Source organism: Dipteris shenzhenensis, chromosome 1, assembly GCF_047967505.1.
Source record: "Dipteris shenzhenensis isolate YYH24624 ecotype China chromosome 1, Dip_SZ_1.0, whole genome shotgun sequence".
In the NCBI taxonomy this organism is placed as follows: Eukaryota; Viridiplantae; Streptophyta; class Polypodiopsida; order Gleicheniales; family Dipteridaceae; genus Dipteris; species Dipteris shenzhenensis.
In genome coordinates, this window is record NC_141596.1 from 7,329,945 (window position 1) to 7,353,820 (window position 23,876).

A 23,876-nucleotide genomic window follows, 5' to 3' on the forward strand; every position below is an offset into this window, starting at 1 on the left:
TTGCTTCTTGTACTCCTTGGGAGCTCCCATGCGCCCCTGTCCCATAGACCCATTGGTCTCCCATGGACATTAATAGACTCTCTCTCTCTCTCTCTCACCCGCTCAGCTCCCTCACCCGCTCAGCTCCCCCTCAGCCTCTCCCGCTCGCAACAGCTCCCTCACCCGCTCGCAACAGCTCCCTCACCCGCTCAGCCTCTCTCGCTCCAGCCTCTCTCGCTCGCAACAGCTCCCTCACCCGCTCAGCCTCTCTTCTCTCCCCTCGCAACAGCTCCCTCACCCGCTCAGCCCCTTCCCCCTCCGCCTCTCTTCTATCCCTCACCCACTCAGCCCCTTCCCCCTCCCCCTCCGCTTGCGAGACGCCCCTTCCCCCTCCCCCTCCGCCTGCTGTCTCGCAACAGGCTCCTCGTGCCTCAGCTTCTCCCTCGTGCTCAGCCCCGCAACAGCTCCCTCGCAAGCCAACAGCTCCCTGCGCAAGCCTCTGTTGGAAGGGAAGTTTAAGGAAAGTCTTAAACTTCTCTCCCCCCCCGTGTGAATAGACTTACAGCAAGTGTCCTTAAAGCGCAGGAAAAACAGCGCAGAAAACAGAGCAGTTTTGAGGGCAAAAGGAGGCAGTTTTGAGAGCAGAGAATTCAGCAGCTCCACCATGGCCCTTAGAGGCAGTTTTGAGCAGAGAATTCAGCACTTCCAGGAGTAAGGAGATGCCACAAACAAGGAGCTCCACCATGGCCCTCCAAGGAGCAAAAGTAGAGAAAGATAAAAGCATAGGCAGCAGTACAAGAGCCGAAGAGGTAAGTTCTTCTTTACCCTTAACATCTCCTTCCCCACCACCTCCAACGACCTCCCTTGCCTCCACCCCAACCCTTTCCTACCCATCTACTTTACTCAATCCTCCTGTGGCTCCGATCCCATCTCCTTTACTTCCATCTCCCCCATCACTTCCGGTCACCTCCCTTGCCTCAATCCCAACCCTTTCCTACCCACCTCCTCTACTCAATCCTCCTCCTCTCCCTCCTTCAGTCTCACCTCCTCCTCTTGCTCCCGTTCATTCCTCCCTAGCCCTTTCCCTTGCTTATTCCTCCCCTCTCCTAGTCCCTACCCATCCTCTTCCTTCCTCTTCCTCCCCTCCCCTAGTCCCTACCCATCCTCTTCCTTCCTCTTCCCCCCCTTCCCTATTCCCTACCCAGCCTCCTCCCTCCTCTTCTTCCCCTCCCCTAGTCCCTACCCAGCTTCTTCCCACCTCTCCCCACCGACCCTCCCTTTCAGCCCCTTCCTCCCCTAGTGTAGGCTCTTCTTCGGTCCCTGACTCCCTACTTCCTTCTACCGGATCTCTCTCTTCAGGACCTCCATTTTCTGCACCCCTCCTTTACTCACCTTCTTACCCTCTTACCCCCTCATCCTTGTACCCCCTCTCCCCTTCACCAGCGGAAGCAGTCCTGGCAGATAATCTGCGATTGAGAGATTTAGTTATGCAGTGCATGGAGACTTGCAGACTTCAGGGCGCTGCGATTCAGTCTCTCACAGCACAGATACACACACTGACTGATCAGTTATCGACAGTTGAGAGTCATAGATCTGATCAGGACTCCCATATTCGCCAGCTTCATACCAGAGATATTGATCGGGATATCTAGTTACGGACACATGCTGAGCGCATAATGCAGCTGGAGACACGTATTCAGGAGCATGTTGTGGCATGCGATGATCGCCTCCAGCAGCTGCATGTAGCTCCTCCAGCTAGTGCAGCAGTTGAGGAGAGGTTGGCCACACTGCAGACAGAGGTACAGAAGACCTCAGAGTGGGTGGACGTTGTGCATAGAGCCCCACAGGCCCAGCAGACCACAGTCTCTGAGACTATTGCCGAGAGTCAACGGCGAGCTCAGAAGGTCCTCAACATCCGCATCCGCGGAGTTGAGCGATCAGATACGAGATCAGCCATGGATCAGGCGACAGATTTCATATCTGGGACACTCGGAGTTCAGGATCATGGCATAGTAGCTGCATATCGAGTGGGCCGGGATCCAGCACGGCACCAGCCACTTATCATCAGATTCAGAGATGCTGAGGCCCGTCTCGCAGTATTACGAAGGAGATCCAGATTGAGGGACCATCCACAGATTCACATGGATGAGGACCTTACAGCTCTTCAGTGGGAGGAGCATAGACGTCTCATTGCACAGAGGGATGTTGCCCGTCGTGAGGGCAAGTGGGCCGTGATCAGAGAGGGCAGACTTTTGATAGGAGCTATGCGATCTAGACCGGCTGGAGCCCACAGTTGACGACACGAGGCCTATGGGACACGTAGTCTGCCAGATAGCTTGAGTTTCGCAGTTTGGAACTGTAATGGTTCCCTCACAGCTCAGCCTGGCAACTTACGAGAGGCCTTTTTTGATCAGGACATCGTCTTCTTTACAGAGACCCATGAGAGCCCAGAGAGAGGCTTGCCGCAGGTGACAGGGTATGCCTGGGAGTCTGTCTTTCGACAGCAGACTAGACGATCAGGAGGAGTCAGAGGATCTGGCGGTGTGGCAGTTCTTTATAGAGAGCATCTCAGATCGATACTCACAGTCATGAGCAGAGACCATCGGGCCAGATATCTTTGGGTACGGATCAAGAGACCCCCCCTGAGAGACTTGTTTATTGCAGTATGCTACTTTCCCCCGAGACAGTCTCGTTATGCCTCAGATGGACCAAGACAGTCACCTTTTGAGGATTTGTCAGCCGATGTATTGGAGTACTCACGCCGCGGAGAGGTCATCCTTTTAGGAGACTTCAACGCGAGGACATCAGACAGACAGGCAGAGATTTTGGACTTTGCTGAGGATCCAGTCTTAGTCCCAGCTGCCCCAGATGAGAGTTTTCCACGCTTATCTTCAGATAGAGGGGTAGAGGTGACAGATCAGGGACATCGCCTATTGGAGCTTCTCTCATCGCACGGCATGGTCATTTATAATGGACTTCGACAGTGGCCGCATTCATCCACAGCCACATGTTTTCCCTTCGCGGGTGGTGGTACGAGCGTCATTGATTACGTCTTGGGTCCCCCGACTTTAATCCCTTTTGTACATAACCTCACAGTCGACCCTTTTATGCCTTCAGCCGATCATGCACGTCTGCACTTTATTCTTACCCAGATTCCTCATGCCCTCCCTTCTAGACATCATGAGCGTCAGCCATACTATGAGGTTCATTTTGACCACCAGTTTGATGATATTTATAGCCAGCACCTGAGTGGTCTTCTCCGTCCGCACCTTCTCGATGCCCTACCCTCCACACAGGATCGGTGGGACCTTGTACATACCTCCATCATCTCAGCAGCCCACAAGTCCTTCCCCGTCACTTGCCACACATCCAGTCCTCCACCAGTCGGTCTTGTGCCTTGTAATGGATGGTATGATGAGGAGTGTAAAGAACTCCGCAGGAAGCTTCGCCTTGAGACACAGGAGAAGTCTCCCCTCCTCATTGAGACCAAGAAGAGTTACAAGCGTTTGGTGCGACGCAAAAAGTGCCAATTTCTAGCCCGGAATGAGGAGGAGCTGAGAAGTTTACTTTTCAGCTGTGATTCCAAGGAATTCTGGAAGAAATTCCTTCGCTTGAAATCTCAAACTCCTCTTACAGACCCGCAGGTTTGGCTTGCCTATACTTCCACTTTATATGATATTCCAGACCAGCCACAGATCGACTTATCCCATGTGCCTAGACCCACCTCCTCTGCCTTATTCTCATCCAATAGTGTCCGAGCAGCAGCTCATCGTTTGAAGACTGGGAGAGCTAAGGACCATGATGGATTGCAAGCGGAGTATGTAATCCATGGGATTGATGCCTTAGCTACAGTCCTCTCCCGTCTTTTTAACGAGTCCATTTGTACAGGTCTTCCACCTAGTTGGCTAGAAAATACCATAGTACCCATACACAAGTCGGGGGATCCTTTGGAGGCGTCGAACTACAGGACCATTATGATTGGCCATGTCATGGCCAAGATTTATGCGACCATTCTAGAAGGACATATAAATGACCATGCCGAGGCGACAGGCATGAGAGCTAGAGGGCAGGCAGGATTTCGTGCAGAGCACTCGACTCTAGATCATATCTTCACACTCAGGGCTTTGATTGAGGAGGCGAAGTCACGTAAGCAACGGCTCTATTGTTGCTTCGTGGACTTCAGAAAGGCATTTGACACTGTGCCGCGTTTCAGACTCTTCCAGCGACTTCGTGACTTGGGATTCAATGGGGAGATTCAATGGGCGATCATGGCCTTGTATGAGAGAGTCACAGGTAGAGTCAGGACACGGGCGGGGCTGTCGGCGGAAGTACGCAGAGTACGATAGGGGTGAAGCAGGGGTGTCCTTTGTCTCCGACACTCTTTGGTCTCTATATCGATGAGTTAGAGATGTACATACAGACGATGGGTGGTACAGGTTCTTTACTGGCAGGATCCACGATACCGATTCTCCTCTATGCAGATGACGTGGTTCTTATTTCTTACTCCCAGCAGGGTTTACAGGCACATCTCCATGCACTCCACAGCTTTTGTCAGGACAGAGGGTTGTCTGTAAACCTTGGGAAGACCAAAGTCATGGTCTTCAACACGTCATACCAGGTTTATAGGAGAGGCGAGTTCTCTTTCACATTTGATGGGCAGGAGGTGGAGCTAGTTAGGGAGTATACATATTTGGGTGCCACATTTAGAGGTCCAGTCTTCACCATGACGCATGCAGCACGAGATAGGATCAGTAGAGGGTATGCCGCCTTGGCTCTTCTCGAGAGGCAGTGTGCACAGTCACATTTTCAGCATCCCGACACGAAGTCCTTACTTTTTGATACGCTGGTGAGACCTGCAGTCATGTATGCTAGCCCCTTTTGGACAGGAGATCTCAGGGTTGCAGATTGGAGACGAGTAGAGAGGTTACAGATCATCATGTTCTCCAGATTGATCAGAGCGAAGCCCACGGTACCGCATCAGATTACGTTCGCAGAGTTCGGAGCTACACCCCTAGCGCTAGATGCAGCATTTCAGTCAGTTACGTACTTGCATAGGATCAGGGCGCTCGGAGACTCAGCAGCAGGCAGAGCACGATTACCGTGGCTAGCACTGACATCCTCGCAGATGTTAGCGGAGAGAGGTCATACTTTTTGTTGGTACCACACACTCTCCACATGGCTCACCTCGCTGGGCTTGGATATGGATAGGCTGCCACCATTTCGATACAGCATAGATGCCCCTCGCCTCCCTCTCACTCGACATGAGCTCAGCCAGGTTATCAGGGCAGATTTGTTGCAGCTACACACGTTTCGCACTTGGGTTCATCCCACGGAGCTTCCTACGAAGATGGCCACATATCGTGACCATTTTCTCAGGATTTCAGAGGATGGCTTCATCATATCCCCAGGATATATCGGCGTTCATATGTCGCACTCACTCAGGATTGCCTTGGGCCAGCTCAGGGTATCTTCCCACAGATTAGACGTTGAGGCCGGCAGGATGCGTCGTACAGCTACCGGACATAGACCCAGGCGAGAGACTAGGATATGCCCTTGTTGCACTATGGGGGAGGTGGAGACTGAGGAGCACTTTGTTTGCAGATGCCCTTTATATTATGAGATCCGTGGCAGATTTCACTGTTTATTTAGGCACGGATTTGGACCTCTCTCTCGGATTATGGAGTATGAGGATCAGTATTGCTTAGCGTTGTTCATCAGGGAGATCACCAGATACAGAGAGAGATTCCTCAGAGAGCACCGTCGCATCCCTGCCAGAGACCTGGTTATTCATGAGGAGCAGGACGAGGCGCAGGACCATGAGCACAGAGATAGCCCATCTTGCCAGAGAGCACCGATGGTTCCACCCCGAGGATGTACATATGACATGATCCGGCAGCACCGCAGGATGATCTTACACAGAGGCCGTACCCGTCGCTTTATTTCTAGACGACGGAGGATGATGGCAGATTTTCGGAGGAGATTGCTCCATGGAGACTTGGCACCGCCAGCAGCCCATTTGACACTTGCCCAGATCTTCACACTCATGGCAGGAGGCATGGTCGATGGCCATGACTTCCATCATTTCTTTGGATCACAGACCCCTTAGGGAAGACGATGTTCCTCATATTTCATATTTTACATTTTGTATCTAGGCAATTTTGGTACTCTATTTCATTTCATTTTGTATCTAGGATTTTTGTAGCCATTTTTGCCATCTTAGCGGTATTACGATGAGGCCACCTAGTTGGCGCATCGTTGATGATGTATTTTCCTTTCGGATGATTTTGTGTCCCATAGGCCATGTATGGCCTTCCGTGGACCTTTAATAAAATTTCTTTCTTTCTTCTTTCTTTCTTTCTCTCTCTCTCTCTCTCTCTCTCTCTCTCTCTCTCGTATGCTATCTTGTATGCAGAGTTCTTGATGTCCCATGGGCCCTTTTTGGCCTCTAGTGGACAATAATACACTTTCTTTCTTTCTTTCTTTCTCTCTCTCTCTCTCTCCCCCCCCCCGGCGTAGCTCCTCACTCCGTCTCCTCACTCCGTCGCTCAGCCTCGCTCCCAGCAAGTTTTCATCCCCCTTGCTCAGCTTTTAGCCTCCCGTTCAGCCCATTTTTCCCCTCATTTAGCCCGTTTTCATCAAGCAGGTCCACCAAGGAGTTCACCGCAACACGCTCTCTCGTCTCAAAGAGAACAGAGCTGCCGCTCAGGTCCCCCCACATTCTGCCAGGTCGTCTAAACAAAGCAGAGCCACCACTCAGGTCATCATTGTCTTGCCAGAGCTCTCTCAGCCCCTTCTTTTCACTCAGGCCTCTCCTGTCAGAACTAGTAGCAGGCTCCCAGGTGAGTGGAGGGACTGCGAGTGGGCTGAAACCCCCCAGCCCATCTCGGGGGTTAACTTGCAGGAGAGGGGTCTTTGTGATCTGCACAGGCCAACATGGAGACTCCCAAGGTGCCCAAGCCCAAGGCTTTCAACCCCGCCACCCCCGTGAAGCCCTTGAAGCCCCTGTATTCATTTGTTGCAGGTTTTACCCCAACTCCCATCTCATATGCGAAAACCTATCACACGATGAAGCCCGCCCCCTGATCCACAAGAGCGTATCTATCACCTAGAACTTTAAGTCTGCGAACTCAGACTTCAGCTTGCAGCTTTGGAAAGGAAGGTCCACGATATGGAGGGGAATGGAAAGCAAGAGGTCATCAAGGAGGTGCTACAATGGGGAAATGCATCTCCCCCAACATCAAAAGTGAACAAAGTTGATCTATACAGGGAAGTGAAAGAGCAGCAAACCAGAGAAGACAACAAGCAGATCTTGCATGTGGGGGGGGGGGGGTACCAAAAGGTTGCCTTGATACAAAGGAGTTCATAGAAGATAAGATCCATTGCCTAAAAAAGATACCACAAGTGGAATGGGATCCAGATGCTATCTGGAATATTGAACCGAGGGGAACACAAATACGAATCACTCTCAATGACAAGGCAGCCAGGACCAAGATTCTCCGAGAAACACACAAGCTCAAGAGGACGAAGATATGGATATCTGAGGAACTCACTCCGACACAGCTCAAGCAAAGAGCCACTGAACTCGTAAAGGTGAAAGAAGCCAGGAAAGCAGGAAAGTGGGCAGTCTACCGAGATGGGATTGCACTAACTAGAGATCTCGTATCTAAACCTAAAGACCCTCAATCTTAATCCGATGTAATGAAGGCCATTTTTGATACAGTACTATGACTTACACGTGTCCTAAATAATCTCGAGCTGAGTTGCCATTCCACTCCTCGAACCTCTGAGTCTCAGAGATGCAGTAGTGACTCTTTTTGGTGTGTACTCTGTCTTATAGTCCCGTGAGGGCTTCTGAAGCCGTTAATATATCATTCTTTCTTTTATTTCTTTCTCTCTCTCTATGCTCCTCCTCTATACCTGTCCCATCTCATCTCCTAGAGGCACATATTGGGGTCAATAAGGCTTAACAGGGTACCCCTCTCTTGTGCTATATTTTGATAATTCGAATACTACTTCTCACTCTCCCTCATCTGTCTATAAGCCAAAGGCCGCTGAGGATCTCGTTGATGTCTTCCCTGGTTTGCTTACATACTTGCACAAAACTGGTCAACAAATCCAATCGTCAAGCAGTATTTCACAAATGGCTGTTCTAGCCTCATCGTTTGTGTCTCAATCATTTTATGGATGGGTGAATAAGGCTTTCACCAGCCCACAGACCAAAGGTGTTAAGGACAAGAAAATCTTGAGAGTTGGAATAAGAGAAACACAGTAAGAGTGAGTTTTGTAGGTAGACAAAACTCCTAATTGATGGCCCAAATTCCTGAATGATGGCACTAGCTCAAATTTGTCGATTCTCTTCAATCCAAATGAGACAACAAAGATAGATTGACCTTTCGGCCACAAAACAGACAGGAATCATTGTTTCAACCACATAATTTCTCAACAGGTAACTCAGGAGCCCGAAAACAAAACAGTAAAAACAAACAGGCACTCACTTTTCTGTCATTGATGTTGACAACAGAAACACTCTCCACAGCCTTGTCCCTACAAAGTCCCAAACCCTTAATGTGAGTAGGCCGCGTGGAAATCCAAGTACTGAAGCACACTTAGCTTGTCCAAACTTTTACTGCAGCACGTGTAGCTAAGAACAATCTTAACTAAAGAACTAAGATACCTTACAACAGCCTCAGTCGAACAATTCGCTCCCGCAATTGAAGAGGCCCTTGACAGAAAATCCTGCAGCAAAAAAATTTGTAGAAATGAAAACTCCAGTCAATTTGTATAGGCAAAAGCAATAAAGAGAATGGCCAGGTTATCTGCCAAATAATAATGACGTTTGTGAAAAAGGAGTTGCTTGAAATAAAGAAGTGCCTGCCGTGTCAGATCTGGGCATGATGGAAGGAAATTGAAAAAGGAGCGAGATGACAAGGCAAATTTGTGGAATGTGGGGTTAAAAGGCCAGCTCTGTTGGGAAGCAGCAAACATTGAAATAGAAACTGGTTGCTGAAGAAGATTTGTGGTTACTAGACTGATGGACGGTTATCCAGATTCAATCTTTGGGCTCTCTGATCAACTGCTTGGACAAACACATTGAAGCTAGACGGGCAGTCTAACATTGTTCAAGTTGCGAGCGACCAATGTCTACGGCCATCAAACGTTGAGTACGTTTCGTATATGGAACAAAAAGAGGACATAACTTCTAATCTTCCCTATGCTGGGAGGGCAATATGAAAAGATAAGAGGACTTGCCTTGAGCTTTTCAGAGAATTGTGCCTTAATACCTTTGAAGCTGACAGTAGATAGATGAGCAAAAATACATACAGTTCTTTCTAGTGATTCTAGGTTCAGGAAGAACGAAACTGTCCTCTTGGGGGGGGGGGGGAGAACGAAACTGTGCCCACCAACTAAGGTTCGTCCATACTTTATCATTGGCGGAAAAAAGAGTCCTGCGATCAAACCGGTTATAGATATTAGAACTGAGAAATAAACCTGCTGCACTTGCACGACACGGGATTGGATTGCTTTCGCTCCCACTTGTAAAGATGAGGGAGGCTGATGAGTGGATTGGCCTTCAGCGGGGGCATCTGCGGTAATTTGCGCGCCACGACCTGGGTGGGTGGAAGCTTCTGTTGAGACTGAGACAAGAGGAAGAGAAGCAGTATGCCCGGATCCGGAAGGCACATACCCAAGCGTTTGATTCCTACCCTGTTGCTGCTGCATGGTAATTCTCGGTGATGCGAGATGATGAGAATTCGGCCTTTGATGCAGCTGTTGGGGCTGGAGTGGTACAGCCCTGGGAATTTGAGATTGCTGCTGAGACCCGAAATTTGCAACTACCTGTGCAGATGCAGAGCCAGAGCCGACCATACTCTGGGGAAGTGGGTTGGAATTACTTCTAGAGACGGGATGGATTTCGGCATTGTGCAAAACCCCCTGTTGATGGTGTTGCTGAATATGATGGTGCTGCTGCTGAGAAAACGCTTCCGCAGGTGGTAGCTGAGGTACATGAGCAGGCAGCTGCAGGGCTGGCTGGTGATGCTGCATGGAAGGAGCGTTAATAGCCAACTCAAAAAGGCAGAAAGGCTGTTCCTCTGTAGCCAACGCTGTGGCCAGATGTTGACGGCCTTAAGAAAATCCTCGAATTTACCCCTGCATAACGTCGAGAAAAATGCCCGTGAAAGCAATTGGCATCTGTTGCGTCTTCTGTAGAGATCATGTAGCCAGACAGATCCCCTGCTCTCCCAAGGATCGACCTCTACAGACGATGAAAAAGGGGACCTAGGAGACCTTCCTAACCGACCGACAGCTTCCAAAGGATACTCCTAAAAGCAATTGCCTTGCTCCTGCTTCTGTACAGATTGCTTAGCCAGTTCGGAGTTCTCCTTAAATCTGGAGCGAGGATGCTAACTTCGTTAAGGAGAGGCTACGTGAAGAAACGCTGACGCTGCCTGCATCCATGGAGTACCTTTACGAGGTTCGAAGTTGGAGCAAATCTGCGAAATAAGAAGCAGGCTCGAACGGTTCGATTGGTTCGCAACATCGACGGAAGGAATCGGGGGCCGGATCTCTGCAATGGATTGTCGGAAAGAGGCGGAAGATGATACGATGCAAAAGAGATCCCATTGGCGCAATCACCCATTTGAATTGCATCCCGTGGCTTTGAATTTTTGAATTTGTTTAGCAACAAATAGCTTCTTAATACTAGGCACCGTATATCCTCGGTGACCCCATCATTCACTATACAAGGTCTTTACACATTATGCTCACCCATCGTTCATTGAATGCATCTCCGTTATCAACTCAACTTGGGCGAACAGTCTTGCTTGTCCTTGAATCACCGCCCGCGTTTGTAAACACTCTCAGATGCAAAGGGATTTGATTGGATCCCCTAGCACCACACATACAATGCCCATTTCATGTAACCAGCCCAGTCCAAATGGTGTCTCCTTAAGCCACATGTGCATGTAGGAACCGTTGGATTTTCTATGATCCAAGGGCTTTAGAGTACAGAATATGATACTTCCCATTGTCTTTTTGTCTTTCCATTGCTTGTTACAAACTACGGGCACCCATGCCTAACCATGGTGCATTGAATGCATTTGGGTCATGCGCTAGACATGGGCGGACTATCTTGCCCATCCATAAACCACGGGCATTCCCACAACAAGGTAGTTTGTAAAAACCCTTGGCTTGATTCGACCTCCTAGCACTAGACTTGCAATGCCATTACACATGAAATAAACACAACTCACCCTATCTGAGCAATGATGCACCTGGTACACAATAGATGCTTCGAACATAACATATGTGTCAATGTGAAACATTCTTAGATCAAATTTGCAACACAACACAAATACAATTAGAAGAGAACAGTCCATGATCATTTGCAAAGTATAAACTCAGTGTTTCTATTACCCTTCCCATCAACGACACGAATTACATGAGGGATTGATTTGGACTAAAGGACAAGCAACCAATTATCAAGGGAGTCCTTCCTTGAGCCTGCCCAACGTGTGATGCCAGACTTGAACCTCGAGCTTTAATCTTCCAAGCTACCTCATCATGGACTATTAGCCTCTAAGATATGTGAATGCAAGAAATGCATTATCTTTACACACCTACACATTGCATTTATACTATACGCTTTCATTCCTTAGGTCATGAGAAGACGATCTAGAACTGAGCTTTAATTGCCTTTGATTCTTGAATCACCTCCTCTCCCATTAATTAATTAATGTGAATCACCGCCCCACTAATTTGACTCTCCCCACTCGCTCCCTTATAGCTCTTAGCCTCATAGTTCTCCCTCTCCCCCCCACATACCCCCTCACTGTCCTCGCTCCCCCTCTCCACTGTCCTCCCTCTCCTCTCCCTCCCCTTCCTTCTTCTCCTTTCCCCTCTCCCTCCCCCTCTTTGATGAGCCCTCTGTTAAATTACACAGTGCAATGAAATAGAAACTGAACAAAGAATAGAGAGTACACAGCAAACTGGAGACCAACGAAATTTTCCTTCAATACTGATGTAGTACAGATGATGGCTCCGTCCACCCGTGCGCTCCCACAGTGGAGCTTAGATGGCAATCTAGACGGATACTAGGCGAAGAGCTACTAGCTGGAAGATCTGGATCTGATCTGAACTAATACAATGGATTGGGAAGGTCACCTCTTTATATCTATGAGGGCGTTAGTCGGATCAACGTAGTCAGTGGAACCGACCAGTCAACCTAGAACCGACTAGTCGTCCCTGGAATATTCAAGGAATATTCCCTATACCCTCGCCTCGGGAGCTCTCGCCCCCACTGGCCCCCTTAGACCCCAACGAGAGTAAGGGGCTCCCACACACTCAAGAAAATGTGCTTCATTGTGCTATTAGCTTACCTGCCCTACCTAGCCCATAGGCTAGACTCACATAGATCACCTTTCTACCATCAACGATCTCATTGATAGACCTCATCTAACATGCGAGTCAGGATCCATCCAGTGTCCCGGGCTCACACATGGCTTCTCCTCATATGGGGGCCTTACAACTTGAGCACCTTGGACCACTGGTGGATACCAGGAGGGTGGGGAATTGAGCATATCTAACACCCTCCCCTCTCCCTCTACCTCCCCCTCTCTCCCTCGCTCCTCCCCCCTTTTCCCTCATATACCCATTAAGGGCGGCTAGAAACTTCTAGAATCGAGGGCCCATCGATGCTTCTAGACTGACACCTTAATCAAACATTGCGCCCTGCAACTTAGGTTAATCAAACATTGCCCCCCCAACCAAAGTAATTAATATGCTCAAATTCAATGTGGGGGTATCTATTTGTTACACCAACTAAGCAATCGAGGAAGATGACCAACATGTTTCTTACCAAGTTGGGAATAGCTCATGGCACAGCTCGCTATCCATTTAGCCTACCTTGTGACCCCAATTTTTCCTTTCTATGGCTAAGCTTGTAGAAGTAGGATAGAAACTAACAGTAGTACTTAGTCACTCACTCACCTAAAAATATACAAAGGTTTTGTTGTGCAATTCAAACTCATGCACTGCAAAAGTATCCACTATTACCTTTGCATTTTAGTATTACGCAACCTAGAAACACATATCCCTCAAAAATCCATCCTTAGAACACATTCAATAAAACCCACACAAAATATGTGCAAGATTTAGCTCTCTCGAGAATAACCTCTTAATGCTCACATGTCTAAGATAGGTTGAGGAGTTCTCCCTCCTAAAGGGACTCTCCCCTAAAGGTACTCCTTGGAAACATTTGTGAGTTTTGCTCACAAATCTATCATGGCATCACTCAAAGCTCACTTCTCAAGCTTTCTCCTCACATATTTGCAAGCTACCTCTATACCTTGCTAAGCTCTTGCTTTAATCCTACATTCCTTCACCATTAGTGAGCCTTACCATGAACCTGCACAAATCTCTAAAACAAACCTCTTTAGTTGCTTCTCCATCTCGAAGGAGTTGAATATAAGGGTGCTTGCTATATATTCGTGATAAAAATCTTCTTCTTGAAGCAACCCTTAGCCATGCCATAACTCAATTGCTTGTCTATTTCACCTTTGCAAGTTATTCCCCTCTCTAGGCACTTTCCCAATTCATACAACCAGTCTTCTTCAATGCAACTAATCTAGCTCCTTTCATCTCATCATCTTCATTAAAAAAGATCAACCAAGCTACCTCCAAACTCGACCTAGATCTCACAATTCAAGAAATAAGTCCAAGCTTTAGTTCCTCCCCAACAATAATAGCAAAAATCCCCTACCTCTTCAAAGAAGGAAGCGAAAGGTTCCCCGATGCCCATAAGAGCACAACGAGTGGGTAGAAGAAGCCAAATCCATCAATGAATCTAACACCAAATTTATTCCACACTCAAGAAGCTCAAAAAAAAGAGAGAACTTATGCATAGCAACAACCAACCTCCTCACTACCAACCATGTAGGCCGTCCCCTCTCCTCAACCTCTACCAGGTCCACTATCAACCTCAATTTTATCATCCCCTCTATAAATCTACACCTTGAAGGTTAGATCAACTTTGGAGTAGGTTCCAACTTGGAACCTCAAATACCCATAGGTTCCCATGCTCCATTAGACTCTCAGCATCCTTTCAAAGAACCCTTCCTTAGTTTCCCAGTCACTTTCTTGTTTTTTGGATGGTCTTGTGTGTTAGACTTGTGTACAGCGCACTCTAGTTGTGTAGCATGTATGCAGATAGGCAATAGGATGCATGGAACCACTAGAGACAAGCGATTTAGAGTTTTTTCATCACTTTTTGCTCGAGTCCAAAAGGTAGGATTTAAGTTCAAATGTATGAATTTATTGGCTTTGTAGGACTTTGTGTGGAATGGGATTCTTGTTAGAGACTCACTGTGCCCACCTGTGAGCCCCCATTTTGAGGGGACAAGGGGCACTGAGAGGTAGGAGGGCTGGGAAAGAGAGACCCAGGCAAACATCATAGGCAACCAGTACACGGGCTGGTTGCTGTCTGCAAACAGCAGAGAAATAGGGGGGGCCCTGTGCCTCCCTGGTCCCATGGACTGGCTGCATAGGGCACCCTTTTATAGGGGCCTGTGGCAGGGCCAGTCGGCCCAACCAGGGCCACTGACCAGGGCCGACCCTGGTCGGATTTCCAGAACAGTTTGGTCAGCCACCAGTCAGCTGACCCTACTAGTCGGCCAATCTAGAGGGCCTGGGCAGTGCCTATAAAAGGCCCACTCCTTCCTTCAATCCAGCATCCAGTGCAAGATAGAAAGCCTCCTTCATAGGCTGTGCTGTGCACTCAGAGCTGGTCCAGTCTAATAGAGAGAGTTCCATCAGTTCTCCTCAGCACTTGGCAGAGTTTTGTATTGCTCCCCTAGAGCCAGTTTTCTGCCCACCATCCGGTGGATGAATATATTCTCTCTCTCTATTTAAATTATCTCTGAGTGAGTGTTTATTGCATCTGTGATCGGTTATCTGAGTTGAGTGTCAAGAAGAGCGGGAGAGACCTTGGCTGGAGGTTTGAGTGATTCATTCCCTCCTATTTTTCAACATGGTATCAGAGCCATAGGCTCTCAACTCTTCCTCATCAAAGCACTCTTTGAAGGAAGGAGTCCCTTGGCAGTAAGGCGACTCTGTTTTCAGCTCAAGCTAGCACAGAAGGTCAATACATTTATTTCTGTTTCAGTTATTCAATTTTGCTATTCACCGAGATGGATCAGCGTTCCCTCTACATCCATTGCTCATCCTTCCTCCTTCTCCAATCATCTTCCTTCTTCATTCATCCCCAATTTCAGTGAAGCTGGAAAGCTCGATGGAATGAACTATCCAATCTGGAAAGTCAAGATTCGAAGCCATCTGTTGGCACGGAGGTTGTGGAAGATTGTGAATGGGACCGAAGAGAAGCCGGAGGACATTGTGGACAAAAGAGGTGAAGTTTTAGTTGAAGCAGATGCAGATGAACTCTGTGCATGGGAGGAGAGGGATGCTCAAGCCTTAGCAATGCTTATAGGCACGATAGTAGCTGTGATTCCTCATATCCAATTGGCAAAGACGTCTTCAGAGGCGTGGGCCATACTAAAGGAGCTGTATGAAACCGATAATACAGCTCATATCATTACACTTCAGCATCAGCTTTCTAATCTTGATATGAATGAGGGTGATAGTGTGCATGATCATCTGACAAAGGTGAAAGTTGTGCGGGACCAGCTTGAGGCGATTGGTCAGAAGGTGAACACGAGTCAATTGGCGTTGCTCACACTCCACAAATTGCCACAGAGTTTCAAAAGTTTTGTGACTACGGTCAGCAGTGCGGGTCAACGGACTAAGCCGATCACCTTTGAGGAGCTTGGTCCACTCCTGCTTCAGGAGGAGGCTTGAGAGAAACTCTTTACGCAAACCGATGAGAAGTCATTAGTTGCCAAAGACAAGCCTGGAAAAGGCAAGCCAAAGGATTCCAAGAAATCAAAGGACGCTGAACGCAAGAAGAAAATGAAGTGCTTTTAATGTGATGATTGGACAATTATTTTTACTCAGTGAACATTGTTCAGCATATGCACATGTCCAATAGAAGGACTTGGTTCAAAATCATGGAAAGTACACACCCGGATTCCAAAGTTTCTGTCGGGATAGCCGAAGATGTCCTATGAAGGGCATCGGTAGCATTCCTTTCATTACAATGGCGGGTGAGGAGAAGGATATCTATGGAGTACTTTATGTACCCAACCTTTGCAAGAATTTACTGTATGTAAGTCAGATGGACAAAAACAACATGGTAGTTCTCTTTCAAGATGGCAAGGTCACTGTAACTTCCAAAGGCAATGGGCAGCTGGTGGCTCAAGGTGTTGAAGAGAATGGACTGTACCGTCTCAGTGCAATGTTGGTTCATGAAGACAACAGAAAGTCCAAACTTTGGCATGAGCGCTTCGGTCATGTCAGCTATGGAATCTTGGCTGAAATGTCAAAGTCGAAGTTGGTGGATGGACTTCCACCAATTACAGGCAAGGATGAAGTCTGTAGGGCTTGTCTAGAAGGCAAGTAGTACAGGGATAAGTTCCCACAAGAGGCCTCATTTCAAGCTAGCAAACCACTTGAGTTGGTTCACACCGACATTTGTGGTCCAATGTCTATAGCATTGTGGGCAGGACCCAGGTACTCACTTCTCTTTGTTGATGATTTCAGTAGAATGACCTGGGTATATTGTTTGGCTAAAAAGTCTCAGGCTTTCGAGAAATTCAAAGACTGGAAGGCCAGAGTTGAAAAGGAGACAGGGGAGGATGTCAAGACATTCCGCATAGATAGGGGGGGAGAATTCACCTCAAGTGAGTTCAACACATTTTGTCGCAAGCATGGGATCAAGCGACAACTCACCACGGCACATACTTCTCAGCAAAACGGGGTAGCCGAGAGGAAGCATAGAACCACCATAGAGATAGGGCTTGCTATGCTCTGAGGGAGGAATCTTTCTAAAGCCTATTGGAGTGAAGCTATCAATACAGCCGTACACATTCTCAACCGGACCAAGACGAAGGCCGTCAAGGACAAGACTCCATATGAGGCATTTTATGGTAAGAAGCCCTCTATCACTCATCTTCGCATTTTTGGTTCTAACGCATGGGTGCATGTGCACAAGGAAGACATGACCAAGCTTGATTCCCGGAGCAGAAAATGTATCTTTGTTAGGTATAGTGAAGAATCCAAGACCTACCGCCTCTTCGACCAAGTAAAGAAGCAAATCCTTATCAGTCAGGATGTTGTCTTCTCGGAAAAAGAACCTAAACCCCAGGAGGAGCCTCAGATTGAGGAGGAGGAGATTGTTCAACCCCCAAACCCACCCCGTCCCAGGTTGACCATCCAAGAGGTGGCAAAATCAAAAGCTGATGTTCCACAAGATACTCAGGAAGAGCAGGATGTTCCAGAAGAAGTTCACGTTCCTCCTCCCACAAAGAAGCAAAAAATATTGCCCCAATGGTACCTACAGACATTGGAAGAGTCTCTGGTCACCGCATTACCTGAGAGTAGTAGTTCCGAATTGCGTCGATCTCAACGTCTTCAGAAGGCCCCATCCGTGAATTTTGCTTTGGTGGCTCAGCTTGATGAGCCAAGGACCTTCGAGGAGGCGAAGGACAATCCAGAATGGTAGGCTGTCATGAAGGCAGAGATGGATGCTATCCTGAAGAACAATACATGGGACTTAGTGGCTAGGCCCCTGCGATGGAAAGTCATCGGCACTAAGTGGGTATACAAACTTAAATACAAATCAGATGGCAGCTTGGATAAGTATAAAGCAAGGTTAGTGGTGAAAGGTATTGCTCAAATTGAAGGCATGGATTTTGATGAAACTTTTGCTCCCACTGCCTGCATGGTGACTATCCGGACAATGATTGCCCTTGCTGCCCAATTCCAGTGGCCTATTTTTCAAATGGATGTGAAGTCTGCATTCCTTGATGGAACCCTGGAGGAGAAGGTATACGTTGAGTAGCCACCGGGATTTCAAGATCCAGGGTCCCCATTAAAGGTCTGCAGGTTGAAGACGGCATTATACGGGCTGAAACAGGCCCCAGAGCTTGGTACCAAAGGATTGATATATTCTTTCAAAAGATAGGGCTCTCAGTTGGAGTCCTTCTGAGGCAAACCTTTACTTGTTCATTGAGAAGGGATTGCGACTGGTACTCATCCTCTATGTTGATGATCTTATCTTGACAGGTGATCATGTCAAGAAGATTTCACAGGTTAAGGAGCTACTCATGTCTGAGTTTGAGATGACTGACCTTGGGTTATTACATTACTTCCTTGGGATTGAAGTAAAGCAGGCCAAAGACAGGATCTTCATTTCACAGGAGAAATATTGCAGAGAAATTCTGAAGAGATTTCAGATGGAGGATTGCAGAACAGCAATCTATGGCTAGAATCTCATGCTAGCAAGGGTGCCCAAGGGTCAAGGTTTACAAAAATGGGATAGACCCCCCAAATGGTTATCTCCCTTGCATGTACAAGGATTAATCTTAGGCCTTTATGTGAACCTAGTTTCTCATGTTTACAAGAGGTACCGTGGAGGAAAACACATATCACATGGCCTACATCATATGATGACTAGAGGTGATTTACAAAAAGACTATAAGGATAAGAAAACATAACCAAGACATTCTTTTTGGAGTACTATTCCAGGCAGAGAACCTCAAAAATTGCCTACATGACCAAGTGGTGACTAAAGCTCAATATGTTGGACTCTAGGAAGCCCAATCTACCACAAAATTTGATTCTTCATTTGTTGATGGAATGCTCTCTTTAGCAAGATTTGCTTTGTTGTTGATGTAGCTCTTCTTCACATGATATACTTCATTCTCTTTGGAGTTGTAGTGGGAGTCATTCCTCTCCTCTTCTTGGGCTTGTTTCTTGGAGAGCAATTGTAGTCTCTAGAAAACCTTTTTATGTGACAATACTCCATAGTATGATTCGGTACTCCACAAAAGGCACATATCTTTTTCTTGGTTTTCACCTTGATGAAATACTCACCATTACAGGGCTTTACTCTCCTTCTAGGCTTCTTTTGGAATGCTTTCCTCTAAGATACATAATCAATGTTAGAGGAACAACATGATGAAGGCATATTAGGAAGGTCTTACCAATAATGTGGCAATTTCTAGTCCCTTACAAAGAAGTCTCCTTCTCCACGAGTATAATTGGTTGGAGAGATAGTTAGATACCCCAAACTCTTAACATAAAGGAAATACAATAGTACTTTGGTACTCCAAGATTGGGAGTTCTAATCTGCTACTGAATCACTCTCTTGGCTTGTACAAATCAAGCTTTGTATTTCTCACTTGATGAAGACAATCCTTGTTCTCATGTAGAGATTCCATAGTACATGTAGACAAGTATGCAAGCAATGTAAAGCTATATCTAATCAAAGATACTCAACTCTCTTCTTGAAGACTTGGATTTCTTCACATAGTTCTCATTGGAAGAGCCACAAGAGCTAGTCATGGTTACAACTCAAATGCTCATCAATAGTGAATGTGTATCATCTTCAAATCAAAGAATATACTCATAAAATGGAATAACATTGTATAAGATAGTGTTTGAACAAAAAATCCAGCATTAACTGATAATATGCTGTCAATGAGTCATCCCTAAGCTTGCATCAAGCATTCCACAACCAAAAATGCCCAAAATTATAGAAGAAAAACATAGTAATTTGGAGGGCTTGATTCAAGCTCTATGAAGCATAACTAAAGGGGACATGCACAATTAACGATCTTATACTAGAGAATGTTCACTTAGGAGGACTGCCCAAAAAATGCGTAGAGTTGCTCATAAGAACAACGCCTTCTTCGACTGGTCTTTGTGTGATTTCTCCTCATTGCAATAGCTATTAGGAATTAAGCTTGGACATAAGATAGCTTGTAGTGTCGCCCACCCATGGCTAAGAGGGATTGAAGTATGGTTGAGGCGATGGATGGAATTACATGATAGGTTGGCGAGCAAAGAACGTGTTGGCACAAGCGACAAAAGCAAAATGTCAAGAAATGCTTTGAGCAAGAGGTGCACCCTAAGTGGAGGATACTTCAGCTCAGAGGGCTCTTGGAATGGTTGCATAATTGGTGGAGAACAGAGCTAAGTAAAAACTGATAGAAAAGGGGGCAGAAATGAAGAAGAAGGTGGAGGGTGGAGAAGAAGGTGATGAGGCAGCCTAGGAGTCTAAAAGCTCAAGGAGGATCATAGCTCTAATACCACATGTTGGAATGTAGGTGCATTGTGGCAAGAGGAGTGAGAACCCATAAGATATTGAAATGGGTGTTCTATTAATTTGAGAGGGAAGTCCCTCTTTTATAGAAATGGAGAGAGGGTGTCCTAAATCAGTGCCACCTCCCCTACATCAATGGCAATTAGCCCTATATCATAGGCACCTCCCCATGTGGGGGCCTTTGTACTACATCACCACCTGTGTCATGGTCCTGACACATCATAGCACTAAGTGTGCTACACTACCTACGCACACTTAAACATGTGATTGCTAGTGGATGCACACATGCACCTAGCAAGCCCTTGATCACACATATCCCAACATCCTCATCCATGGCTTGTGTCCACTGTGGGTTCTTTAGTGCTTCCTTAAATCTCTCTAGCTTTTCTTCTTGCAGCACATTTGTCATATAAGCATGGTGTACTGCTGCAAATCCATTATAGGTGAGTCACTGCACACCAAGTATCTAACACGAGTAGATTTATGAGGTAGATTACTCTTTGATGCACCTCTTTGTATGACCATTTGCTGCTTGAAGTCTGTAGTACCTGAAGTCACTGATTGATTGGGAACGTCATCAACAAATGAAGTGGGCTGATATGCTTCTATAATTTCAGCCATACCGTGTGCATTTTTGACCATCCTAGAGCCACCTGCATGTGGTCTCTCCTAGACCATGGATTGCTAGAATCAAATGTTGTCATAAGGCTGTGATTTTTCCTCTTTGCTACAACATTTTGCTGTGGTGTATATGAACATTAGACCTGCCTCTAAATTCCATCAAAATCCAAATAATTGGTGAACTCTTTGGACATGTATTCTCCCCCTCCATCTAAATGGATGGTCACTAATCGTTGCCCAGACTCTTTTTTTGCCATGGTATGAAAGAGTTTAAACTTCTCAAAGACTTCAGACTTATCTCACATGAAGTAAACCCAAGTTTTCCTTGTGTAATTGTCTTAAAAGGATACATAATACTTTAGCTGATTCATGCTAGGCTAAGATGCCATCCACACATCAATATATACAAGCTCCAATGCTCTACGAGCTCTCTTTCCATCCTCTAAAAATGGCTTTCGTGCTTGCTTGGCAAACTAGTAAGCACGATAGACACATGACAGTGCTATGAACTTGAACGTTGGGACACTTGAGACAACACGTGTTTTGGGAGTCCTTGTAGGCACTGAAAATTCAGTGACCAATCCTCTTGTGCCACATCTCTATGTCGAAAATTTCAGCACTAAGCATGGCCAAGTTCTCCTGCCTCTCCCTAGGCATAATGGCATCCAACTTAAAGATACGGCCAACCTTCTTGCTTTTGGCACCTACACACATGTTGTTATGTGTATCCAACCCCATACATCCATGCTTATTAAATAAAAACTTAAGCCCTCTCTCTATCATTTGGCCAACTAGGCACATACATCACACCACTGAGTGTTTGCTTAGTGCCACTGTTACACTCGATATGGGCACATTAAAGGCACATTCCCAATATGCATAATTTCATGCTTGGTATCATCTCTAGTGTATACAAAAAATTCTTGAGTCATTCGCGTCATGCTCTCAAACCACCCATCATGAGGAGTCATTTGGTTAGATACACTTGAATTCACATACCACTCCTCATCAGACTTGTACATAGCACCAAAGACATGTTGCATGGCTAGGAAAACTCCACCATGCAAACATGCTGCAACGAAGTCATCATCATCAACTACGACCCCTATGCTACCAAGCTGGTTGGTAATGTTCTTGATCTTCAAGACAGAGTCTTGAACGTCAGATGACTTCCACTCTACATCATGTAGCTTTTGTTTTAGCTATAGCTTACAAGCCTTAGTACTCCTCTCATTTAACTTGGCAATTGCATCCCAAATATCTTAAGTAGTATCCTTGTCCTGGGCTCTGATTCCATGTTAAGAACTAGACAGATAGGCAAATATGGTGGAATAGAGCCCCTTGAGCACATTATTCTCTATTTCTCTCTAAGTGTACTTCAAATGAAAATGACTAAGGTGTGCCTTAGACATGTGTGACCACACACACACACACACACACACACACACACACACACACACACACACACACACACATGCGCTGACGGTGCAATATAGCTATGTGATATGGGTCTCACTTTCACTGTGCATTGAGACTCCACCTACCCAAATGAGCTAGCCAATATAGTCTAGCATTGTGTGTGCCATACATATCAACAATAGGCGATTAGTTTTTTGCCACATACAATCAAAATTAAAAAACACAAAAATTGATAAATGTACCCTAAATCATGAATATGGTCTCAGAGCAAGGATTACATTCACATTTTCACATTTGTGCTAATGGGTTATTAGCATTCATTAATTACACTTTAAAGTAGCATGAAAACAACGTGATCACATTGTTTACTGAGAAAAATCTCCAAGAAATCAGATTAAACTATCATCGGTAGTATTCATATAACCAACGATAATGTGTAAATTACCAGCAGTAATATAACTAATACCGATGGTTTATATTACCAATGGTATTATAACCGATGATAATACTATATTACGGGTGGTGTTTTTCATATAACCACCGATATTATGGGTTGCAGATTCATAGTTTCTTGCATAGCCCAACACTATATATTGGTGAAAAGGGCAATAGAGGCTTGTCATTCGATCCAATTGTGGTTCATATCCTGATAAACCCTTTGGTAAGTTGGGAAAGAAAGTGAACCACAATTTAGATCTGAATAGTTGTAAGGATGAGTGGGGGAGGGTGAGTCAACATTCATTATACTTGTGGGTGTGGTTCACTACTCAGATTCCTTGCATTTTGGGGAAATTGTAGACCATCAATGTGAGGGCTAGTGGATGTGAGTGTTTGTTGTGTGTTCTTGAGGGTGGTTTATACTCCAACTCCTTGCGGTTTGGGGAACTTGTGGACCACGATCATGAGTGCCAATGAATGTGATTGTTAAGAAGGAGTCTTAAGCTAAGGCATGGAGAGAAGGGGGCAACGAGATGGCAATGATTTGAGCAAAAATAGGGCACGTGTCGTAACACAAAGCAACTATAGTGGATGCATCTATAGGCATTGCTTGAATAGAGAAATTACGGGTGCATCTAATAGCATGTCTAACGGCTCGTCTATTTGCGCGTGTATTAACGTGTCTATTTGCACATTTACACTGAGATAATACGGGCCCATATAACATTGCATTTATCAGTGCGTCTATTAGTGTGTTTATACTAGAAATTAGACGCGTATTTAGATGCGTATTTAGATGCAAAATAGAGAATACAGAAAGTGAGATTTTGGTGTATGTAATCATTGCTTTCCAGACATTGCCCATGATTACCAAAGCACATAACTTTAACAAAAACATCAATGCTTTTGTGCAAGCCCACATATACAAGAATTGAGGTGAGGAGAATGAGACAATATGTAAAATAGTTTTGCCAATATCAATGATGGGCTACGGTTCAATCTCATCATTAATGAGATCAACCCTTGCCAAACTATCTACTTCAAAATCCAAACAAGTGTTTAGATCTACAAATACATTCAACCCACTACTACTTGTGCTACTCATGTGCTCATCGAAATCAGCATCACCAATGGTAGGCTCATCCTCACGGGTAATGGCCTCAATATCTGTATCTCCTATCTCATGATCATCCTCCTCTCT

General features: G+C 46.1%; 1 protein-coding gene across 4 annotated transcripts in view; it reads right to left on the reverse strand.

Moving 5' to 3' along the window:
• The window catches only part of LOC147905313 (uncharacterized), a 109,602-nt gene extending 98,951 nt beyond the window's left edge, over positions 1-10,651 (reverse strand). For 2 of the 4 annotated variants that reach the window (XM_087399772.1, XM_087399530.1), the window contains exons 1-3: positions 9,469-10,651; positions 8,654-8,715; positions 8,475-8,523 (exon numbers count right to left, since the gene is read on the reverse strand). In XM_087399772.1, coding sequence (XP_087255898.1) covers positions 8,475-8,523; positions 8,654-8,715; positions 9,469-10,023 — 666 coding nt within the window. In that variant the 5' untranslated portion in view covers positions 10,024-10,651. The remainder of the gene's footprint in view (positions 1-8,474; positions 8,524-8,653; positions 8,716-9,468) is intronic. The other 2 variants (XM_087399691.1, XM_087399604.1) reach the window with 2 other exon arrangements.
• Positions 10,652-23,876: the final 13,225 nt, after the last annotated feature.